We start from the raw sequence: 24,077 nt of genomic DNA on the forward strand, positions 1-24,077 counted from the left end.
GTAAACCCCTATTTTGTGTGGATGTCTAACCTGGCTGCAAAATGGGCAAAAAATTGCTTTATCAGCTCTCTGGGAAAGAAAATGTTGCGTTTTGTAAGTTAAGATGTTCTCCAATATTGTGTATGTGTATTGAAGGTTACCAGTTTGACCGGTGAGTTTTGGACTGTTAAGATTAAAAAATAGTTTCAGTTTATAAACCAAAGTCCTGATTTTTTGAGGGCCTCCTGAGTGTTGCAGAGCATCCCGGACTCAGATTGGAGTGAATGCAAGTTGAGGTTGTGGCAACAAGAGAGTTTTAAATGGCCTGACTTTCACATGAATTTTGAATACAGGGGTGTAATAAGCAAGGTCTGCTGTTGACAGCGTATTTTGTCATGAGTGGAAAGAAACCCTTCCCAGGTGTGCTGGAAGTGTGCATATTCAGAATGATGTGCGAGAGCCATAAGCCTTGACATGTAACCTGAAGCTGGTCTATTGTGTCCAGGAGCTTTCTGGTGTTTTAATGCCACTGGAAAAAATAATAATAATAGTAATTATGCATTTTTATTTATAGATTCCCCTGTGCCTGAGGGCCTCTGAACGCCAAAAGAATATAGCTAGAACTATGACTTTACAGAGAGGGACTGTATGGCCCAATAAATTATCAAACCAATGTTAGAACAAAATATTCCTGTACATTCTCTACCCATAATGTACAATAAATAAGGACAAAAATAGTGTTTTTACTAATGACCACATGGCTCTTCCAAAGCAAGGTACACTTAATCTTAGGGCAAAAGCGTCACAGAGAAAATATATGAAAACGAAAGGAGGTCCCACACGCTTACTAACCACACCAGAAATTGCCCATATTCCGCATGAGGAGGCTAGTGGTACAATGTCCTTTCCAAGTCTTCAGCAAGGGTTGGGGTCTCCCTTTGTACAGAAGATCCCATCCGTTTGCTCACTCAAAGTGAAGGCCCGGAGTCTGTTTAAACTCAGCCAAACATCTTTCTTTGTCTCTTGGTCTCTGGAAAACCGAGTTTGAACCGGTATATGCAAATCACCTCAGGGCATGGTACCTCTCTGGAGTTATTTACAGTCTTTGGTCTGGTCTACGCTACAGACCTATATCAGCATAGCTATGTCGCTCAGGGACGTGAAAAATCCACCCCCTAAGCAACGTAATTGTAGCCAGCTAACCCTCCGTGTGGACAGCGCTATGTCGGCGGGAGAGCTTCTCCTGCCAACAAACCTACTGCCTCTCAGGGAGGTGGATTAACTAACATCTTCACTGAAACACTGCAGCAGCACAGGTGCACCGATGCAGCATTTTACCTGTAGAAGTGCCCTTAGCAGCTCATCTGAGTCTGTTTTGAGTTCCTGGAGGAGCTGTGATAACCCTTCCCCATGGAGTAGAGCACAATCCTACATAAATCATTCATAAATTTAAAACAACAGTCCCCAAAGATACTGCATGGGATTACAGTGTCTTTCACAAATGTCGCAGACAATAAGCTTCTCAGTACGGGGCTCTTGCCATATTTATTTATTTAAAACCTTTAAAGTGCCATGCACACTTCTGGCTCTATCCAAGTAATAAAATACTGCTGCATCACACATTCAGAGGTGCTTGTTCATAGTAAATTGCCATTCCAGATCTGGGCCCCAGAGGGGTCCCATAAATCACTTCCCACTGAATTTGTTAGGGAGCCATTTTTTTGTGACATTATCATCCCTCTCACCTATTAGATCTGACAGGCAGTTGGTTGTCGAGTCCAGCAGTAAACATAGGCATCTGTCTCCCACACGATTGGCAACCACAAAAGGAGTCACTTTTTTTCAGAGACACTTTGCACTGTGTTAGGTTTTTACATTGTGGCTAACCTCAGAGATTTATACCAAGTTGTAGATAAACTGAAAGGAATGTAAAACAAGAGGGGTATGGAAAGAAATGCAAAAAAGGCTAAAAATAAGTTCACGGTAAATATTTCCTAGTTTACACAGACTAAAAACTAAGGAGCTATAAATGTAAATTAGTAAAACGAACCTAATATTTGCATCACCTTAAAAAGTATGCATTACTTATGAACTCATAAACAAATAACCAGTTTGGCTGAAATGATGGAGTGGTCCTGCATCGCTGGATATGAACTGATTGGATAAAGGCAAAAATATTAAATGCACATTTTAGCTCAGTAATGCAGCAGCAACATGTATTATTTATTTTTCCAGAAAGTTCTATGCAGAGATATTTTCGTGCTCTCAAACATTTTGAATCTGTTTCTGTATCCAAGCTTCTCAAAAGTGGCCCTCTTTGTCCTCCAGAGCCAAAATCCAGCACCCTGCACAAATTCCAAGTTCAAAACATCATATGTGAACACCTACTTCAGGTCTCAGAGTAGCAGCTGTGTTAGTCTGTATTCGCAAAAAGAAAAGGAGGACTTGTGGCACCTTAGAGACTAACCAATTTATTGGAGCATAAGCTTTTGTGAGCTACAGCTCACTTCATCGGATGCATGCTGTAGCTCACGAAAGCTTATGCTCAAATAAATTGGTTAGTCTCTAAGGTGCCACAAGTACTCCTTTTCTTTTTACTTCAGGTCTGAAAATCAGCCTCTAATTTCTCACCTTTGTGCCCTCCAAACTGTGCCTTATTGTTTTGGATGCCAGGTTGCACATGTAAAATTAGAGGCAGAAATGAGGCTCCTTTGAAATTAATCACTCCTTTGAATTGAACTGAAGCAGATACGACTGCCCTGATGTTCAATACTAATTTCAGTTTATTCAAGCACAGTTTTGTACTTGCAAGTTAATTTAAGGCACAAGTGTTAATAACTAGAAGTCTGACTGGTAATTTGTGCTCACAAATCAGGTACTTAGACATCTAACTACTAGTATGTCGGCAGTGCATTGCAGGCACAAAATTGCAACTGCATGTCCAAAGGTCGGGTTGACATCTGGCTGATATTCAGGGCCTAGAAGTAGTTTGCATACTTTCATGTCCTGATTGCATTATTTACTTATAGAAACTAATGATTCTTGACATATTATTAATTTGCAAGAACAAAATGTGGTAATATCACATATTATTTTTTTTCACTGAAATCTCCTGATTGGGGGTCAAATTTTGGTTAACACGGGGGGAAAACCACACAATGCAAGCTCACTTGTAAGCCCTTCAAACAGTCTCGTACTTCTGGCCTGATATCCTGAATCCTGGATATATAGTCAGTGCTTGTGGTACAGATATTTTTTCCAGGTGTTTAGGTGGTAGCTTTAAAGCTTAGCGGTTGACAAGCTGTTAGCATTATTCTCCTGATTGGCACTGTTGTATAGGACAAGTAAATAAGCAATCAAATGACTCGTAGAATTCCACAGGAGAAAAAATTGTAGCTACATGTAATTACTAGCAACAGAACACACAAAAGCAGGCAAGAATTAATTTCACAGTGAAACCTTAATTTAAGAAGAAATCTTTGACAAGTTGATCTTCACAGTATTTTTATTTGAATAAGCCACTACCATCCAGCAAAGTGTTTGGGTCGGAAAACCATTAGCTGTGTTTCACTCCTGGTTCCTCTGAAGCCCCATCCCAAGTGTTGACGCTAGTTTTTCCTTATTAGGAGAGAGAGGGCAGTAAATAGGGTGTCAAAAAGTATCTTTTCCTGTAATGGCAGTGTTGCTACTCTATTGCTTTTGCATCCCGTCCTGTTCCCAGAGCATCAGCTAGCTCAAAGGTACAACTTATATGACAGTCTAGGTTCGCTTTGCTTCATGCAAATCTCAGGCACAATCCCCTGAGGCTCTCCACGTTAGCTACTCATATGGAGGCCTCGCTTGACTGGATCAATATGTGAATAACTCCCATTCTTAACGCAAACATCTTTTTTTCTTTTTCTTTTTAAGAGTAAACTGGTTGTATGGGGTTTTGGTTTGTTTTTCTTTTAATCCTGTTCATACAGGTCTATTTCCTCTCTGTAGGAGTCAAGAATTCTTGGCCTCATTCTAGAGGGAGAAAGTTAATTTCTCAGAAAACACCAGGATTATTTACAGTACTTATATTCTTATTTGACCTTGTTTATTAGGTGTGAATTGTACTTAAATGTGCCTGTCTTGTGTTGTCTGAGAACCCTTGGAGGAGTATATAAAAGGGCCCATTGTACACGGTAAAGGTGGAATGCTACTGCGCTAAAACTTATATAAACTCCCATTTCAATTCCAGTGTAGGCCTGATCCACACACAAGTTTTGGGTTGGTGTAACTATTTTGGTTAGGGGTTTGATTCTTTTTACTGAAATAGTTGTACTGATACAACCTTTAGTGTGGATGGAGTTATACCAGTATAAAGGTGCATTATAACAGTATAGTGTATTCCCCTTTCTGTATGAGCATAAAGTGCCTTCTGCCCATCTTTGGAAAAATAAACTCCTTTAATTTTGGACACATTAGGAAGATCTGGTAATTAATTGAGATTTATATGTGGCCAAAAGGAAGATAATAAAATATTTAGCATGAAAAAAGATACAGTGTTTTAACAACACTTTGCATTTTTATTAGCTTTGTGTTTTTCAAAATGCTCTACAAATGTGTACTCAGCAGTTTTCCCTATACTCCTGTGAGCCAGGTAAGTGACATGATCCCTTTCTCTCAGGTGGGGAGGATGAGACGGTGAAGCAACTGGCATAGAAGGCCACGCAGCAAGTCAGTGGTGGGGCGGGGATTAAAGATCTTGAGTAACTTGCTTTTAGATTTCTTCTTTAATGCACTTGCATTAAGAAGTTAATATGAAGTAAAATATTAATTCATTTTTTGTGTGTTTCTTTCCATAGAGCACAGATTCCCTTCAATCAACTATCCAGCCAGAAATGCAGATAGAACACGGAGCAATCCAGATCCAGTAAAACAGGAACTGTGGAAGCTTCATAGATCCAGATGCCAGTGACCACAGTCAGAAGCTAAAGGCTGCCGCCCACGTACAACAACAGGAGAAAGGATGTGACCACCAGACTAACGGACATTTTCATTTACGTCTCCTGTAAATATCACTGTTCTGTTGGTCTGTTTGTTTTTACACACATGGCTAGATCCTCACCTGGTGTAAATCAGTGTAGCTCTGACTTCAGTGGAACTACATCACTTTACACCAGCTGAGGAGTTGGCCCTCTAAATATACAGGTTCATCCCTTAGGTATTTAAGGAAAAATATTCCCTCTATGAGAAAAAGAAAAACATCTAATCAACCAAAACATTAAAACCAAATTAATGTTTTATCCCATCATTTCTTCTGTGAATCATACCACTGAATGTCCGTAGCTCTCTTATCAAACACATTGCTGCTTTGCAGTACGTGCGTTATCACATATAGAAAATCAAGAGCTCAAATATTTTTCATTGTTTAAATGGCTTTTTTATTTGCTAAGGTGTTTATAACAAAAAAGAAAATGTTTAAAAAAAACAAAACAAAACCCATACTGCAAGTATTAGCCTTTTGCTGGTGATTTCTGTTCAGTGTAATGAAAAATTGTATTTGCAAAAGACTAACAATTTTGTTTGTATTGTTGCTTAACTACTTTTCTAAGGAAAAAATGCTATCAAATGCTGTAATTATGCATTTCTAAAGAATCAAATAAATGTGTATTTATGAACAGTGTAGTTTCCCTCTCCCCACAGCCCCCCATTGTATATCCTTAGGTGAGAACACATTTTATGTTGGCTATTTTTATAACACTATAGCTGTGAAATATTTATAGATATCTGCTGTCTGTAGAGTCTGCTGATAGTCTAGTCTAGTACCAAATTCAGAGGTGAGTCTAAGTAAAGTCTACAGGGAAGATGAGGTCTAGTCTTACTTTGGTCCCACCAAATAGGCATGACGCTGTCATTAGCCAAACCCCAGTCTATGGATTTGCAGTGGCATTCCATCATGGGAAAAATTTGGTTTGTTCCAATGTGAAACTTTCTGAGCTTCAGAGTCTGCAAATTGCATCTTACCCACTAAATTTATGAAGCCATTTCAAACCAAACTTTATGAGGGTTCCTCAGAATTTTTCTCCCTGGAGTGACTCCCAGCTCCTGCCTCCAGTCCTGTGGGGAATGGTGCACTTTGTACTTTCTGTGAGCAATAGGTAAGTGGATATGAGTTAAACCTGGTTAGATGATTCGTTGTCAAGAATTTAGGCTGGGATTAAGTAAATTGGAGTTGGTCACCCGACTCCTTTAGTCAATCCTCTTTGAAACCCCAGCCTTATTCTGTTCATTTTTGCTCTTTTTATTGACTACATAGTTCCTGGATAGATGTTTTCTACTTAGGAATCTGTTCTGCTGCTGCCACATATGCTTTATGCGATATGAGGGTTGCTTTCTCGGGAGGTGTTGATCTAGTTATTTATTCCAATTACTTTATCTGTGTTGAGCCAGCTGAATAGTGCCCTTTAGATTAAATCATTCTGTAAGATTTGTGATTCAGTAGTTCAGTAATGAGGTCTAATTTGGTAGTATTCATGATCTTGAAATCACTGATCTGTCTCTGTAAGAGACTTTCCTACATCCCTTTTCATTTCTCTGGCACTCTGGGCTTACTCTGCTAAAAGGTTTCAAAAAATAGAGCAGGTCCACAGTTACCTCAAAGGCCACCTCTCCACCTGCCCCACCCCTCCAGAAGTGAAATATTGACCCCATTGAAGTCAATGGGAGTTTTCCCACTGATTTCAACACACCCAGGATTTCACCCCAGATGTGTTTATTTAGTAAGCTAATTTAAAGGGAAGAGATATTGTTTTCAGGACCATTATTGGCTAATAGAGAACAGACCTGCTTGTGCGTTTCAGCCAGTGAGAAAAGTATAGTTGTTTATTTTTGTAACTGAATAAGCTAGGTTCTTATTGACAGATAATATATTATATATCTATTAAAATGTTAGTGAATGAGACATAGCCACAAATTCTATTTGGCTTAACTTAGGAAAACATCCCTCCGGAGCTGTAGGCCTCAACACCCAAGATTTCTTGCAAATATTGTCCCTGGTAAGTAATAAGTTTACTGTAAGTTCACACTTTTCATTAGGATATTTGCTGAGGCACAAGTACAATACATATTACCAGCCAGAATCTGTCAAAACTACATTTACAACAGGTTAAAGAATATGGCTACTAGCCAGTTTCTTTTTTAATAGTGCTTCCCAAACTGGGTGATGTTTAAATAACTTTGCATCCAAAGGGAAGCCTAAAAATACAGTGATTCCTGCATGTTTTAGAGTGGCTGTTTAATAAGAAAACACTATTTGGAAGTGACAGTGAAGAAGCTTGGGAAGGTGAAGCTGCTGGTTATTGAGGATAAAGCTACATAATCCTCCCTTACCATATTCCTGTTGGAGGTAAAACCTTCATGCTCTCCATCAGAAAGTGCTGCCTTCCCCCCCTGCTCTGAGACCTGAGGAGAACAACAAGTGCACATGCTGCATTGTGTAAACGCAACACATACGCATTTAAACCATAGTGTCCTCTCTCTCTCTCTGCATTTTGCAGCTAGAGTACAAGATGGAGCCGATGGCAAAGGCTTGGTGTCAAGTGATTTTTCATTAACCGTTTGAGCACTGCATGCTTTTGGCAGGAGAGGATGAAAGTGATGATAGGGGTGTGTGTGTGTGTGTGTGTGTGTGTGTAGATACCAGTGTGTATCTATATATATCAAAGAAGAACTAGATAAATTCATGGAGGGTAGGTCCATTAATGGCTATTAGCCAGGATGGGCAGGGACGGTGCCCCTACCCTCTGTTTGCCAGAAGCTGGAAATGGGCGACGGGATGGATCACTTGATGATTACCTGCTCTGTTCATTCCCTCTGGGGCACCTGGCATTGGCTGCTGTCTGATCAGGGTGAGTGCAAATCACTTAAAATAAATAGGAAAAGAATATTAAGGTTCTCTTACGGATTCAGATATTTAGATTGTGCACTCCTAGAGGCAGGGACTATATCTTCCCCTGTGATTGGCTAACACGTAACACATTGTAGGCAGTATCACAGTATAAATAATAGTACTTCAGAGAACAAGGGCATCAGTGCTGGATCAGGTTTCAGAGTAGCAGCCGTGTTAGTCTGTGTCCGCAAAAAGAAAAGGAGGACTTGTGGCTCCCTACAGACTAACCAGTTTATTTGAGCATGAAGTTAGCTGTAGCTCAGGAAAGCTTATGCTCAAATAAATTGGTTAGTCTCTAAGGTGTCACAATCCTCCTTTTCGTAGTGCTGGATCAGATGCTTCTGTTGGTTGTTCCCCTTCCCCCAGCCTCTGTCTTTAGATTAGCAGGTCGTTGAGGAAGGGCCATCTTTTCTTGAATGTCTAGAAAGCAGCTGGTTCATTGTGGGCCCTACCATATACAAATAATACTAGTCCTGCATAGGAGGACATAGGATTCAATTCTAAACTGATTTCCCCTCCAATGGACCCCTGCATCTGTAAAGAGCTGCAATGGGCCTCTGTGCCGGTGCAGTGGTCTGTCCGTGTAGAGTTCATTGCAGGATTGGGGCCACAGTGATCAAAAACTCTGTGAGGCCTTACAGTTTGCCTGGCTCTGAATGAGGCCAAATTAGCCTTGTTTCACTTTATTTATGTCCAGAGTGGTGGTGGCTTGACCTTTTAAGCAGACCAGTTGGGAATGGAGCTTTCTTGTTATGTCTCCCTCATTATTTTCGGTCTCTGCCTTTTTAATAAGAAAATGGCTCTTTTCCCTTGCAATAAAACGTCTTTAACATCCTAATTTTTTTTTTAAATTGGATTTTTCACCATACTCCTTTTGTTGGGGTTGCAGATATTGATAACATGTGACTGCAGTTATTCATAAAGAGAGAATGTTTATAACAGAGTAAGTCCTAGTCTTGTCAGCAACTCACCTTATGACCGATGGGATAAACAATGTCTGAATAGTGTTGTATTATTTAATAATATTTAGACTTGAAGCTTTTCTGGGCAGAGACTGTGGATGACATCTTGGCCCCTTTGAAGTCAATGGGATTCTTTCCATTGCTATCAAAGGGGCCAGGATTTCACTGCTTCTATTCACACACGTCTAAAATTCCTACCACATTGTTGGTACAATTATCTACAATAATAATGAAAAATGCTTTGAGATCTTTTACCATTGGAGGCCTGGTTCAAAACCCAGCTAAATCAGTGCGTGTCTGTCCATTAACTAATAAGGGCTTCTATGGTCCTCACCCAGCAAAGCATTTAAGCATGTGCTTAACATTAAGTATGTGAGTAATTCCATTGAAGGCAATGGGATTTGTCCTTAAAGTTAAGTGAGTGCTTTTCTGGATCACGGCCTTTTCCAATTCTAATACAACTTTTCTGAGAAGGGGTAACCAGAACTGCATTCAGTAGTCAAGGTGTGGGTGTACAATAGATTTATATAGTAGCATTATGATATTTGGTCTTATTTATCCCTTTCCTAATGGTTCCTAACATTCTGTTGCTTTTTTGATGGTGGCTGCACATTAAGCAAATGTTTTCAGAGAAGTATCCACAGTCACTCCAAGAGCTCTTTCTTGAGTGGTAACAGCTAATTTAGAACCCATCATTTTATATGTATAGATGTGCATTACTATACGCTTATCTATACTGTATTTCATCTGCCATTTTGTTACTCAAACAAAATGGCAGATGAAATACAATATAGATAAGCGTAAAGTAATGCACATCTATACATATAAAATAATGGGTTCTAAACTCTTTATAACTCTTTATAACTCTTTTCAGTCTGCTTTGGACTTAATTATCTTGAGTAATGTTGTATCTTCTGCAAACTTTGCTACATCACTGTTTACCCCCTTTTCCAGATCATTTATGAATATATTGAACAGCACAGGTTCCAATACAGATCCTTAGGGGACCTCGCTATTTACCTCTTTCCATTGTGAAAACTGATAATTTATTCCTAACCTTTGTTTCCCATCACTGCTTGCTTTGCTTAACGGTCTTTGGTGGGGGATCTTGTCAAAGGCTTTCTGAAAGTTTAAGTACATTATATCCACTGGATCACCCTTATTCACGTGCTTGTTGACATCTTCAAAGAGTTCTGATAGATGAGGCATGATATCCCTTTATAAAAAGCCGTGTTGACTCTTCCCCAGCACATTGCTTTCATCTATGTATCTGATCATTCTGTTCTTTACTATAGTTTCAGCAAATTAGCCTGGTACTGAAGTTAGGCTTACTAATATGTAATAGCCAGGATCGTCTCTGGAGCCTTTTTAAAAAATTGGTGTTACATTAGCCATCCCTCCAGTCATCTGGTACAGAGGCTGATTTAAGCAATAGGTTACATTCCACAGGGTGAAATGCTGACTGTATTGAAGTCAACGACAAAACTCCTACTGACCCTTGAGTGGGTCCTAGATTTCATCCCTTCTGTCTGCCTGTTTTAGAGTTTTATACTGCTGCCCATCAGCATAGCTCTGAACACCTTGTATGTAAAACTGAACGCAATAGTGAAATCCGTGGAGGGCTTTGCAAAGTCTGAGAGCCCGTGCAATGTGCAACAGAAGCCAAAGGAACAGGAAAGGTGAGGTAGCTGCATTTAAACTTCCTGCAATAAGTCAAGCTTTTATGGTTTCTAATGGTGCGCTAGCTGAAAGTTCCTACAAGTTGATACAGAACTTAAGCTCAGGGATCAGAGCAGAGAATCATCTCCTGGTATTCTGTAATGCATCACTGTGTAAGTACTGAAGACCAAATGAAAACATCACAAAATGCTTTAAAATATAATAAGTAAAAGGAAGTTTTAGGAATCTTGGGACTGAGGTGAGATCGATCTCCACATCCCAGGACTGCATTTGCTGAGGGACCGGAGCACCTCTGAAGACCTACAATCTTTCTCTCCCCTTGAAGTCAATGACAGTTCAGACCTCTTAGCACTGAAAGCATCAAACCACAAGTGTATTAAAGTTTGATGGACTGGAGCTCAAGTTTAAACTATCTTAAAAAAAAATCTCTTTTTTTGATTTATCGTAGTGTCTCTTTGTGCTGCAAAAGTAGTAGCGGTAGAATAGACAATGGCTCACCGCGTCTGCTGTAACCCAAACGACAGCTAAATTTGTTCCTTAGGTTTGGTTTTAGGCTATTAATCCTGTTAGAATCCCATTAAAGTAGGGAATGCTTACCAAACCCCTGGTAAATACTTGTTTCAATTGGGGAGTACCTGAAATGCATCCCTCTGAATCCTGCTTGCTGCATTGGTGACTATCTGGTTCACAGAGCTTCTTGTGAGCTTTGCATTAGGAAGTGCAATGTGGCAACTAGCATTAAAAAAAAAAATCCTTGCAGAATTTGATTTTAGACAATTATTTCTTTGGCAATCTGTGTGCCTCTTGCATTTTTAAATGTCAGACATAATAATGATCTTATATTTATAGAGCTCCCTTTGTCCAAATGGATCCTAAAGCACATTACAAGTTCTGCTGATTTAGACCAGCTATCTGCAGTCAAATTCATTTATTTGGATGAGACTGGGGATGTGAAAGTCATTTAGATACTCTGGGGTTTGGGGTAAATTGAGGCCTTTTCTTTTTTGAATGTAGTGGTACAAGATAAGGTAAGTGATCTCTCAACTAAACACAGTTTGACAGTACGTATATGAAATGCTTGGTGCCCCACAAAAGCACAACTAATTAACAATGAACAACAACAATACATAAGACTTAGGTACAGCGGTAAAGAATCCTGCAACAAGTTGAAATTACAGGGGGAATTTAAGTGGTTGGAATGTAATTACCCATTTACAATTTGGCCAGAACACTGGGGTTAACACCCCTATTCTTTCAAAAAGTACCCTGGGATTTTTGATAATGTTTTCTTCCGCAGCAGGATATATTTGGCTGGAAACGGACAAAAAAGAATTTGCTCTCAGCTGCAGCTTTACATGGGAAATCTTGATCAAGAGCAAATATTACATCTCCTTTGTTTTTTTAAACAAGATGTATTCCAGTTGTGAAAATTTTCTCATGCTTGTTTTCTATGAAAAAGAAAAAAAATGCTTAAAAGAAACTGGCAAAGGAAAATGATTCTCCAATATTGTTTAAACAAATTTGGTTTTTTGAGCTAAATACAGAGAACATGAGAAGAAAACATGCTTAAGGTTTTGCTTATTGTTACAGATACTACAGTTATCCAGTACACTGGAAAAACCCCAGAACCTCATCTAGTTTTCAGGTAAAAAATGCATGTTTTTAAGTGTTTTAACAAACTGTCCAGCAGCCTGGAGTGGGCCTGAATGACTATCCACTAAATAGCCTTCGGTGGAATATTTTCTTTCAAATTTTTAATTCAATTTTTAAACACAACAAAAATCTTTAAATAATCTGGTTGTGAAAGAGATCAACAAAAGCTAGGAAATTCTGAGTTAAACCTGACACCTCTGCACCATTATCCATGGTGTAAACTAACTAAGGAAAGATTATTCACTTTCGCTTTGTGGGTCACAGTCTGAACATCTATGGTATTTAATTTTGAAAACAAAATCACTGCTTACTCCCTGGCTCCCCACTTTTTAAAGCCAAGCTCCCTCTATGAGTCTCATTTGTATTTAGGATTCATTTGCCTTTGCTTCCCAGATTGCCCTATGCGTCATAACGTAGAACCTGGAATTGGAGCAGGGGACTGGAAACCAGAGGGACTTTCCCGTTAACCACTTCCGAAGGGGAAAAAATACCTTTCCTAAACTTATGTCTAAAAATAATCTCATTTTAAACTGTGAACTAGATATAAAATTTACTGCAGGCTTCCTGAAGAAGCGAGGCGAAGTTGGGGAGCTGGCCAGCACCAGCCCGGTGTGTGTGTGAAATATGAATTTGAACTGTCATTTTTTTCAACATACATATAAGCTGCCTAGATGCCTTTGTTGCCTGAATTTGGCACAGCCATGCCTCTCCCTTCAGAACTTCGGATTCCATTTTTAGCTGAACAATGCTGCTTTTTCCCCTCTCTTTGCCTGGATGTTTCTCCCCCTTTCTCAATAATATTTCTTTTTGAATCCAATAAAAAAATAGAACGGTTGTTACTGCATTGATCCTACCAGAGAAGTGAGGTCAACTACTTCAAATTTTAAAAAAATAAATCATAAACCCATGGGCTGCTGGGTGCCAAACAGCTTTTAACAGAGAAAACAGCTGTAGGCTTTACGTTGTGCATGGGGAGTGCTCTCTCTTGCTGCTTGGCATATTTAACAGCCAGGATAAATGTCACAGCTGGAATGTGTGTGTCAGCCATTAATTATTAATATAACCAGTTTTGTATTTCCCCCGAGCTGCCTACTGTAGCAAAATTAAACCTTCGGAGCATCCCTGTTGATAATGAGATGCTGATAAACAGTAAATCACCTTGCACAGAGAAGGCAGCTTATCTCTCAATCTAGGTTCTTAGATGGCAACCAAAATCATGATCTCAGGGATGGTCTTTCTTTCCCACACCCCCCATTTCCACCCTTGCACCTCCCCATCCACCCAACTGTCTTTCTACTCCTAGCTGAGGGTCACGCTCTTAACGACATACAGGAGTCTTAATCAGAGAGCCTGGATCATCCTGGTGCAGAGCTCTATGGTTTTGTCTCCCCTGCCCATCCCCCTAACAGTTCTGAGATTGCCTGCTCTCCGTCTGGTCGTGAGTGTCTGACTTGCATAACTGCTGTTATTTAACAGCAATTTTATTTTTCAATAATGTCACTTTAAATATACAAATATCTCTATTCCAGCCACCCTAATCCTTCTGCTCTGATTAGCTCTGAGTATTTAAGTTTCTCCCTCTCTTTTGGCAGTGACTGAGTCGAGTGAGAGTGTACAACACCTTATAAATATGAGCCGTCTTTGTGCTACAGATATGCACCTGACTAGCAAAGTTTGTTCTGGAATCTCAATTTTCCCAGGATTTGGCGGCATTTGGATCTAAGCCCCTTTGAATCTTTCCTGCATTAATCAGTGTATATTGCAGCACTAGCCTTTAAGGCCAGAGAAGATAATCTGAGAGGCCAGTTACCCTGTTCCATGTCCAGGGAAGCAAATGTAGCAGTAATTGGGACAGAGGAAGATGGTTCCAGTGAGCAGTTAGTGTCTGGGTCCTTTAAGGATCTGATAGCAGGAGTCAGTAGAGTGGTTGGGACAAGGGTCCCCTCTCTCCCAGCCAGCACAGACAGGTGTTAGTGGTTATTAGACCCAGCTGGGAAGTTCAAGAGACTGATTAATTGACCAGGTGCAGGTGGGTGACTCAAAAGGAGGCTCCAAGCTCAGTCAAGGGAGCTGCCAGGAGACTGTTGAAGGAAATGCTCAGTCTGGACACATGCCCAAGAAGGAGGGCTGCGTAACCCCAGCATCCAAGGGGAGAGATTGCAGCCTTGGGGATGGCTAGGCCCCAAGGAGGACGACTGTAAAACCATGAATCTAACAGGGGAGCTCTTGTGGGAGAGCAGAATAAATTAGACTCCGAGAGGGAGGGAATAGTATTTCAACAGCTCTGGGTATAAAGTGAGAGTTTTGCTTTGTTTTTTTAACTTCAGAGGGGAATTGAGGAAGGGTGCTTGCAGGACCATGCCGGGCCACAAGGGAGCACCCTGGGACAGCACCTATCTATGCAATGTACAGTGATCAAGTCCTCAAACACAGGGATAAGTACCGGGTAAGACTCAGAGGCGACTTGATTTAGAGTGTATAAGTATCTTTTTGGGGAGATAATACTGGTGCTGAAGGGCTCTTTCATCTAGCAGAGAAAGGCAGAACAAGAGTTAATGGCAGGAAGCTAAAATCAGACCAGTTCAAATTAGAAACTGAGTGTTAACCACTTAACAAAACTACCAAGGGCAGTGGTGAGAGGTGGTTCTCCATCTCCTGATGTTTCAAACTAAGACTGGATGCCTTTCTGGAGATCTGCTGTAGCCAAACACAAATTGTGCTTTAGTCAAACACAAGTTATTGGGCTTGATACAGGGACAAGGGGGTGAAAAGTAATGGCCTGTGATATACATGTGGCCAGGGTAGATGATCTAATGGTCTTTTCTGGCTTTAAACTCTGTGAGTCTATGAATTTACAGCCCGAGGGATGCTCAGCTCCACTTGTGTGATTAGGCCTTGATATGTGTGCAGCCCAGACAGTTCAGCTTGCGTAGGTTTTGCAGGACTCTTTCCCCTAATTTAGGAGATGGGACGGGACCTCATGTCTTGGGATATGCAGCTCTAGGTTAAGCAAACATGAGATAGCGTCCTGTAGGGAACTGTAGCATGGTACTGGCCCTTTAAGGTTAGAGGAGGTAGTTACTCTGTTCCATCTGTCCAGGGCAAGCAGAGGAAGGCCTTGACTCAGTCATTTGGAGAAAGGAAGTTGGTTTCTGGGAACAGTCTGCATCTGGGAGAACACAGGTGTAGGAAAACCCAGACCACTGTGCCTTTAAGGGCCAGGGCCCAGGAGCCTTGGAGAATGGGCAGAGCAAGGCTCCACTCTCTCCCAGCTGGCCCAGAGAGGGGCTTGGGGTAATTAGACCCACCTGGGAAGGGTCAAGTGTTCAGGTGACTGGGGGCTGGGTTACTCAAAAGAAGGCTGCAAGCCCAACCAGAGAGAATGAGCTATTAAAGCCAGGGTGGGGGAGGAAATCAACCAGGATACAGCTCCAGGCTAGAGACCTGTGTGACCCTCTAAACTGGAAGGGTGAGTTATATGCCAGGGAGGCCAGATCTTAAAGCCACAGTCCCTAGAAGAAGGGCTGTGCAAATCTCTAAGCTTAAGGATAGAAGAATAGGCTGGGGAGCATAGGTGCCGACTTACTCAGATCCCAGAGGGGGGCAGGGCGGCTGTGTTCTCAACCCCCCGCTCTGCCCCAGATCCCACCACTTCCTCCAAGCCCCCACTGCCACTCCCACCCTGCTTCTTCCTGCCCCCACTCTGCCCCAGGCCCTGCCCCCACTCATATTCTGCCTTTTCCTGCCCCCGCTCCTCCCCCACCCCAGTGCCTCCTGCATGCGGCTGAACAGCTGATCCATAGCGAGCAGGAGGTGCTGATCTGTGGGCTGGCCCATGGGTGCTGAGCATCAGCTATTTTTTTCCATGGGTGCTCCAGAGCACCTATGTTGGGGAGGCTAGTACTTAAAGGGCAGAGTCCCTAAGAGGAAGGCTGTGAAACCCTGAACTTTGGGGGTCGGAATGGGGGCTCTTTTGGGAGCTGGATGGTGTTTAATAAATTAGATCCCCAGAGAGGGGGACTAATCACTTAGAAGACCCTTTGCTGTGAGTAAATTATTTCTGGGACCTTGGAGGGAAACTGAGGCAAGATCCCTCCAGGGCCACTCCAGGCCCCAAGCAGGCTCCCTGGGATAGCACTTGTCTGCAGGGACAATCCTGCATTGGCTGGGAGATGGCCCAGATGATCTAAGAGGCCTCTCTTTACACAAGCCTTGATAATTCCAAAAGGGGAAGGTACAAATTGTAGCTGGGAGGATGCACTCTGCAGCCTCCGCTGTATGACTGCCCTAAGAACCTAGACACCCTTGCTGGATGTTATTCCGCATGGAAGCCACTGAGCTTGTATTCTCCAAATGGCCTGCAGGCTAGGAGCAACCTGTCAGGCTAGGAGGAGCACTGTGATGGGGTATGCAACCACCCCACTGGGTTTGGGAGCTGCTGTCAGCTCCATCGGCTCCACCCTGCTGCACCTGCCCCAGGTGTCAGGCTTGTAGGGGGGGTTAAAAGTGGGGAGCCCTGCTCACTTGGGAGCTGACTGGGAGGGATGGCAGACTTCCAGCTCTCGCTCTGAGAGAGAGGCCTAGCTGGGGCCAGGAACTGAGTGAGAGATGCTGCCTGCTCGACCGCTCTGGGGGAAGGGGGCCTGGGGAGCGCTGCTGCAGGTAGTGCCCTGCGTGAAGGGGGCAACAGCCAAATAAACACCTTTTCCCTTGTGCACCCGACCGCAAGACACAGCAGGGGTTGGCCATGAGCCCAGGCCCGATTCTGTCACAAGCGCTCGGTGCCTTTTGCCCCCCTGCCAGGCAGGGAGAGGCACTTGGCATGCAGATAAAACCAGACTTTTCTTCATAGGCCCTCCGGATTTGTGGCTTGGCAGCTCTCACTTCCCGAGGACGTCACGGCTTGTCTTGAGACCCTGTGAGGGGTATGGATCCATCCTGGAGGGCTCAGGTCAGTCATCTCTCTAGCACATCAGGTGGCTTTTCAGACTGGTTTACGGAGGCCCCTGCAGGCAGGTGGGGGGGGGAGCACGCCCTGCTGCGCTGCTCGTTCTTTAGGCCCATTTACTGGGACTCTCCCAGCTGCTCAGGAAGATCTCAGAAAACATCCTTCCTAGGAGCTAGCATGTAGCGAACCACCCGTTTAGGTGCTCGGGCCAAAGACACCTGCCTAGGCTCCTGGCTCAGCTTACTTTGTGGCCATCTCAGCTGCAGTATGGCCAGAAGAAGGGGATGGATGGCTAGGCTGCTTTCTTCAGCATGTTCAGTTAGTGCCTATTGAAGTGCTGAATGCCGCTGACTCCGGTGTCTATCCCCTGCCAGGTTAAAGCCTGGGCAGCAGAAGCGCAAAGTTCCCCAGCTCGCCCCCTCCTAATGCTTCTCATCCGTCACTGGGGTTGGGCTGGGAGCAGTTCAGCCTCTGTGTCCCATTCGGTCCATAGCCTTGACTCCAAGCCTGCCCTGGAGAACGGCAGTGAGGGCTGGTGGGGGTGACCCGTGGCAGGTCTCTGGTCGGGGAGGCTGAGAGGTTTTGGGCCTACAGTGGAAGTTCTAGCATTCAGGTTTTTCCTGTAAAGGCAAAATTCACCCAGATGCTCTGGGCATGCACAAGTCCTTCCAGTGGGACTGCAGAGAGGGCCGCTACATGTTGTGTGTTTCGGAAGGGTCTTCTCCCCAGCTCTTAACAGGCTGTTGCAGAAGGGGCCAGTGCAGGGAGCCTGGGTTGTGGGGTTGCCACTAACGGACCCTTTGGCTCCAAACCCAGATGCCGGCAGGCTGGTGACAGCAGCAGCTATCCCGTCCCATCCCACGAAGCATCAGATTGGGGGCTGCGTGGTTCCTAATTGACTAGGGCTGTGTGGGACCAGGGTAAATTTCATCATCAGTGTAAACAGTTAGTGTGATAGGTTTCAGTTCACAGTTGATAGTTTGTGGTGGTCTAGAATGGGAGGAGGGGGTTGGTACAGATTAAGAACAAATAAAACTCAAGACAGAAACAAGCAATAAAAAAAAAAGTTCCTTGGCATCTGTGATTCTCAATGAACAAAAATCCCTGAAGGTCCAGCATTAAAAAGAGTTTTCTTGAAGCCCAGAGTTAGCAAACGGAGCATCTGTGATCTTCCTTTCCCCGAGAATTCAGCCTTCCTGCTTCCTCTCTTTGCTGTCGCTGTACCCAAGAGTTTTCTGTGGGTGTTCACTCGACACTGCCAGCAGGAGGGAGGGGTAAGTGAGTGGGAAGGGGGTGGAGAGGGAATCCCAGCTTGGAACTTGAGACTTTCCAGCTGAGAAGGAAAGATTCAGAGATGCAGACGTAATTATACAACACTGCAATCAACTCCTGTGTCAAAAGAAGTCAGGAAAAATACATAAATAACTCCACAGCCACATTTAATATAGTGCAGGACATATATCAGTAATGCCACCACTTCCTCCAGGGTAAGTATAGAAAAGCTTCATGTCAAAAACGCTTGCAAATGGTTTGAATACTTTGAACTGGTTCTGTGTAGACTTCAGAAATTGAGGTAGCTTTAAATTCAAGCTTTTCTGGTACCAGCTCAAATAGAAACTCTCTAGCTTAGTGCAAGTTTCAGGCTTGCTTGCAAATAATCTCCAGAACGAAACTCTGATGTGGAAGGAAGACAAAGTGTAATCTATATTGTTTCCTGCTGTAAATTCAAAACTCCAAGTGGAGTGCCAAGAAATTGAAAAGCACACTCATTTAGTAGGAATGCAAATCTGTCTGTGATCTTTTATCTGAAAACATAAGGGCACTTCTTCCTTAATGAATTTACTCCTCGCTGCAGTCAGTTGGATTGGCTCTGGGTACCTTCCTGCTTCAGTGTAATGAGCAGCATAGCATCAGGTAATCCACATGTTAGGATGATCTCTCCTGAAGCTGTCACTTTAAGGCTCTCAAGTGTCCTCCGTAAGTCTGGCGTAAGCAATAAATTTTGCTCTGCTGCATGTATAATGTACGATAGCTTCTGTGATCACTGAGGCGGATTTGTGGTCAGTCCATTTGTCTGAATGATCCATAGGGGTTTTGTTGATGTAGGCAGAATAAAATGGCTGGAAGGAGAGGAGGGATGATTCGAACTAGATTCTCGGCAGGACACTCTCTCCCTTAGTTGGATGATGTTAGGAACAGTGACTTATTGCATGCTGATTAATACCAGTCTTTATAGAATGGCTTTTGATCAGTATGCTTCAGTTCAGAAACAGTTTCATGTATTTGTGTGTGCGTTTTTGTGAAATGCCTGTTTTCCATTATTAAACTGGGAGACAAACTAAGATGACTGTCATATTTTCCTAATATAAATTTCTCTCTCTCAAACCTCCTTGAAAACCATTAATTTCAGCAGTGTGTCCTGGTAATGCAGCTGTCAAAAAGCCACATGCTCGGAGGTGGGTTTGCAAGCCCTGTGTTTCCCTGGGTCAGGTCCTCACTGAAGGAAAGGATGGATGCCCAAATGGAAACATGGAAGGGGCGGAAGGGTTGGAAAAGAAGGATGTACAATGTGGGAGGGGAAGAGAGAGGCTCTGATGTTGAGTCTCAGATGATGTAACTCAGGTGGCGGACGGGGATTTTCCGCCCATTTCCAATCCCAAAACAGCATCCCTCTTGTCCTTCTGTTTCCTGCACTGATTGTTCTTGGCTATAAATGCTTGTCAGTTGCAGCTGTCTGGATCTAGGTTGGTTATTGATGTGAAGCAGCAATTTCTTACACCTTAGGACTAGCGCCCAGGGATCCCGGGAACCCAGCTGAATTCGCCTGGGGTCTGCACTCATTAATGAAACCAACATTTAGCCCAGGTCATGGGTCTGAAACCTTGAGCTGGTTTGGCCTAGGTTTACCTACCCCACCCCCAGACCCCTTCCTTTCGACTGTAGTAGACTACTGCTCCCTTATCAATGAAGTCTTCCAGAACCCTGTATCCAACATGCCCATCACTGTGATGTCTGCATACCAATATTCTGCAGGGCCTTCACCTGCAACCCTACTGTCTTCCCACTCTGGTATGCTCTCCTCTGTAGGGATTTTCTGTGGCTGCTTCCCTCAATGATGAGTCTTCCGGGGAGCCCTCTGGTGTGACCATCCCCGTCCCCCGATCCAGGGAAAGTCTTCAAGTGGCAGGAAGCACTTGCTCCCTTTGCCTCAGCAGTGACAGGAGTAGCAGTATACAGCTTCCTGTACTGAGCCAGGCCCAGAGACCCTCCGAGGTTCCCTGCAACGTTGCTGGGAGAACTCAGACCTACCCTAGCTTCACATTTGGAGCTTTGCGCTGTAGCTGGGGAATCCCTAGGCTGCTGAGATGTTGCTGGGGAAAGCCTTGATGTGCACTTAATGAAGCGTCTCTGCACCAGGCCCAGTTCAGGTGTCTTATAGCAGAATTGTCATCTCCTGGATGTTGTCCTGGTTCCAGGGAAGAGTTACCCCTCCAGGCAGCAGCCCTCCACCCCCAAGGATTCTCTGTAGGGGGAAAAGACCAGCTGGCACCCACTGAAACTCTCAGGAGAGTCAGGTTGGAATTGTGGCAGTGGAGGCTGGTGAGTTGGGGTTACAGGCTGGCACAGATGCCAGCCCCAAGAAAACTTCCATGGAAAAGGCCAGGGATCCCAGTTCAGGGTGATAAACACAACCGTGTAATAAAGGAAACAAATCTGTCTTTCCGCCTTGCTCTGGAAGCATGTGGTCTTCTGCTGAGCAGGCCAGAGAGATCTTCAACTCAGATGACCTTATGCTGCAGCAGTGGGATGATGGGTAGTCCTCAGTGCACAGCACCCTCCTGTAGTATATGGCCAGTAAATCCAGTCCCATATAGAAACAGGCATTCTTGTCATTTGTACCCAGGTATGTTTTTTAGCCTAGTAGAATTTGCCACAGATGAGATTAGTCTAGGAAGAAAAAACCTCCCTGTCGTTTTGCGCGGTTGGGTGGTAGTGTGTCCAGAGCTAGTCTGAGCTCTAGTCTTCATGTTTTGGGAGCATTCAAGGCTCCTTTACCACTAGGGTGACCACCTTTTCAAAAGGCAAAAGCAGGATACATGCAGGAGCTCCGTCCCCTCTGTGGCCCCACCCTCTGCTCCTCCTCTTCCCCTGAGGCCCCACCCTCTGGCCAGGCTGGAAGCCAGAGCTGGCCTGCGGTAAGAGCTGCCCAGGGACCCCGGGCTGCTGTGGGGAGTCCTGGACCCTCCACCTTACAGAGGCTCTTATGGAGTTCTCTACCATGGCCTGGCTTGGGTGGGGAGCCTCAAAGGGAAGAGGAGAAGCAGGGGCAGGGCCTCGTGGTGAGGGGGGTCTAAGGCCCACCTCAGCCCCCGCCCCCCCGGAAAGGGGCAAGCGCCACCCCTGCGCCTCGGGCAGGCACGGAGCAGCACCATAGGGAATCCGGGACAAATGCTGTCCCAGAGTCATTCAGCCTGGGACCGGGACTTGAACTCTGCATTTCGGGACTGTCACGGAGCGGGACTCACCCCTGCGGCGCCTCCTGATGGTCGTCCAGGGAATTAGCGTTCCAGCCTCTGGAGCGCCCTCTGCAGGCCGGTGTCCTGTTTGCCGCAGGCCCCCGTGTCCCTCCTGGACCCCGGTGCCCCTTTTATCCAGGGTGCTGCCCTCTGGCAGTACCCCCACAGTCTCTGCGTCTCCCCTCCTCAGGGAACCCCCACCCACTATCCCCACCTCGTCCCAGTCTTTGGCTACTGCCAGTCACCATTGAGCCCCCACACGCTGGGGCGGACTGCAGTGTATAAGCCAATCATCACAGGCAAGGGGGGTTTGGACCTGCTGCCTCTGCCTACCTTTGGGCTGCCCCCTGCAACCCCAATACCTATCCGGCCTTACCCTAGGCCTGCAGCCTGGGGGTTTCCAGGCCGGAGCTCCGCAGCTCCGTTGGCCTTCCCCCAGCCCTGCTCCACCTCAAGGTACTCTGGTACACTTCCCAGCAGCCAGGCCCGTCTCCCTCCACAGCTAGAGGAGACTGTCTGCACCTGGCCACTGCCCTCTTAAAAGGGCCAGCTGGGCCCTGATTGGGGCGTGGCCACAGCTGAGCCTGCTTCCCCCAATCAGCCTGGAAACTGCTTGCTCCCAGCCACAGCCCTCTCCTGGGCTGATTTCACGCCCTTCAGGGCAGGAGTGGGTGACCGCCCCGCTACAGGGACTGTCCCGTCCAGTTTGGGCTGGTGGTCACCTTAGTTCGAATTCTGCCCGTATGCTGGAGTTTTGCTATACACCCGCCTATTGAATCGTCTCTGTTCCGTTTACCATGTGTTTTCAGCCTGTGACACCCCCCCCCGCACCCCACCCTTCGGTGTTTTAAATTCAGCTGTTTTTATTCTTGGGGGAGGGGAGGTGGCACAAGACCTAGTACTGGGTCAGTTCTTCACAGTAGCAGTGCTTGAATCGAGGCCTGTGGTGACTAAAGCAGTGACTCACTGGTCTCCCTGAGGTTGTGCGTTGGCAGGGTCAATGAGTCACAAGGGAGGATACATTAGAGATGGGGAGGGGGGAAATAAACAAATGTTTCCTCGTATTTATTGCTTGTATAACAGTGCCCCCCAGAGACCCCAGCTGAGAGCTGGGGCCCATTGGGGTAGGTGCTGCACAGACGCAGGGAGAGACAGTCTCTGCCCTGAATAATTTATAATCTAAATAGACAAGACAAAGGGAATATTACCCTCATTTTACAGATGGGGAGCTGAGGCACGGAGCAATTATGTGATTTACGCTAGGGAGTCTGGTGGAGCCAAAATTTGAACCCAGGTCTCCTGAGACCCAGTCTGGTGCCTTAATCACAATCCCTTCCTTTCTCTCGTTTCAATGTCAGAATTACAAATGGAGAAACCCTGTTAGGGCTCATCTAGTCCATCCTCCTGTGAGTGAAGGATTGTTCCCCGCAGTACATGTTGATAGTGGTTTTGATTGGATTAGTTTTAAATGTTCCCAGGAATGAGTCTTCTACTACCGTTGTAGTCTAGTTGTGCTCAGTTTCAGGAAATCTAGCCAGCTGAAATTCCCTTTCTCAGCTTCATCCCTTGATCCCTAGTTATACCACCTGAAATCCATCATATTCATCATATCCATCATGCTGGAGTTTACTGGTGCCATGATTTTTCATTTAAACGAATTGCTGAACTAACTTACTTAAATGGACAAGTACAGTGAGCTGGGACTCGGGAGATGTGGCTTCTATTCTGGGATCTTCCACTGGCTTGCTGGGTGACTTTGAGCAAGTCACATTACTGCGCTGTGCCTCAGTTTCCCCCTATGTAAAATGAAGATAATGATTCTTATTCTTTTTGTAAAGTTCTTTGAGATCTACACTGAAAAACATTCTAAGATCTAGGTATTATTATATTCTTCTTGTTCCTGAGTGTTATTTTTTCCCTCCTTTAAATCTTCATACAGTGAATGCTTCTAAACACTCCAGCACTCACTAGTTTTGTTCCTGAACTAAAATGTTGGAAAGGCCATTAACTGGGGACAAGATTTTGCACTTAGCCTGACTGTGTGTCTGTTTAGGAGCATGGTGGAAACAGACAACAATTCTCAGCCAAGAAACTGCAGCCTCATTGGACAGACGTTAAATTTGATTGTTGCTCCTGGCCGCAAGGAACCCTTTGTAGAGAAATTCTCTAACAGTAGGTCAGGGATTCTGCACCAAGTGGGATACATGGGTTGGTGTATGTGGGAAGCGGGGAGAAGGAACTAGCAACAAACAGAACAATTATTCATCCAAATTGGAACCACACTGAGTTATTTTGTATAAATCCTCTGTCACCAGGCCCAGTTTCAGATGTAGGATGCCTTATAAAAGTTTAAATTTAAGGACGCTGTGACGGATGGACCAAAGCTGGCTTCTCTTCACTGCCATCTTGGCAGAGACACG

The 24,077-nt window shown here is 44.5% G+C and overlaps 1 protein-coding gene across 3 annotated transcripts in view; it reads left to right on the forward strand.

Annotated features, from left to right (window-relative positions):
- BANP (BTG3 associated nuclear protein) overlaps positions 1-5,494 on the forward strand; it is a 272,200-nt gene extending 266,706 nt beyond the window's left edge. For 2 of the 3 annotated variants that reach the window (XM_084644987.1, XM_084644988.1), the window contains one exon: positions 4,812-5,494. In XM_084644987.1, the coding sequence (XP_084501113.1) occupies positions 4,812-4,883 (72 nt within the window). In that variant the 3' untranslated portion in view covers positions 4,884-5,494. The remainder of the gene's footprint in view (positions 1-4,811) is intronic. The other variant, XM_084644986.1, reaches the window with a different exon arrangement.
- Positions 5,495-24,077: the final 18,583 nt, after the last annotated feature.

The sequence above is a fragment of the Lepidochelys olivacea genome, assembly GCF_965140295.1.
Source record: "Lepidochelys olivacea isolate rLepOli2 genome assembly, chromosome: 12".
Taxonomy (NCBI): Eukaryota; Metazoa; Chordata; order Testudines; family Cheloniidae; genus Lepidochelys; species Lepidochelys olivacea.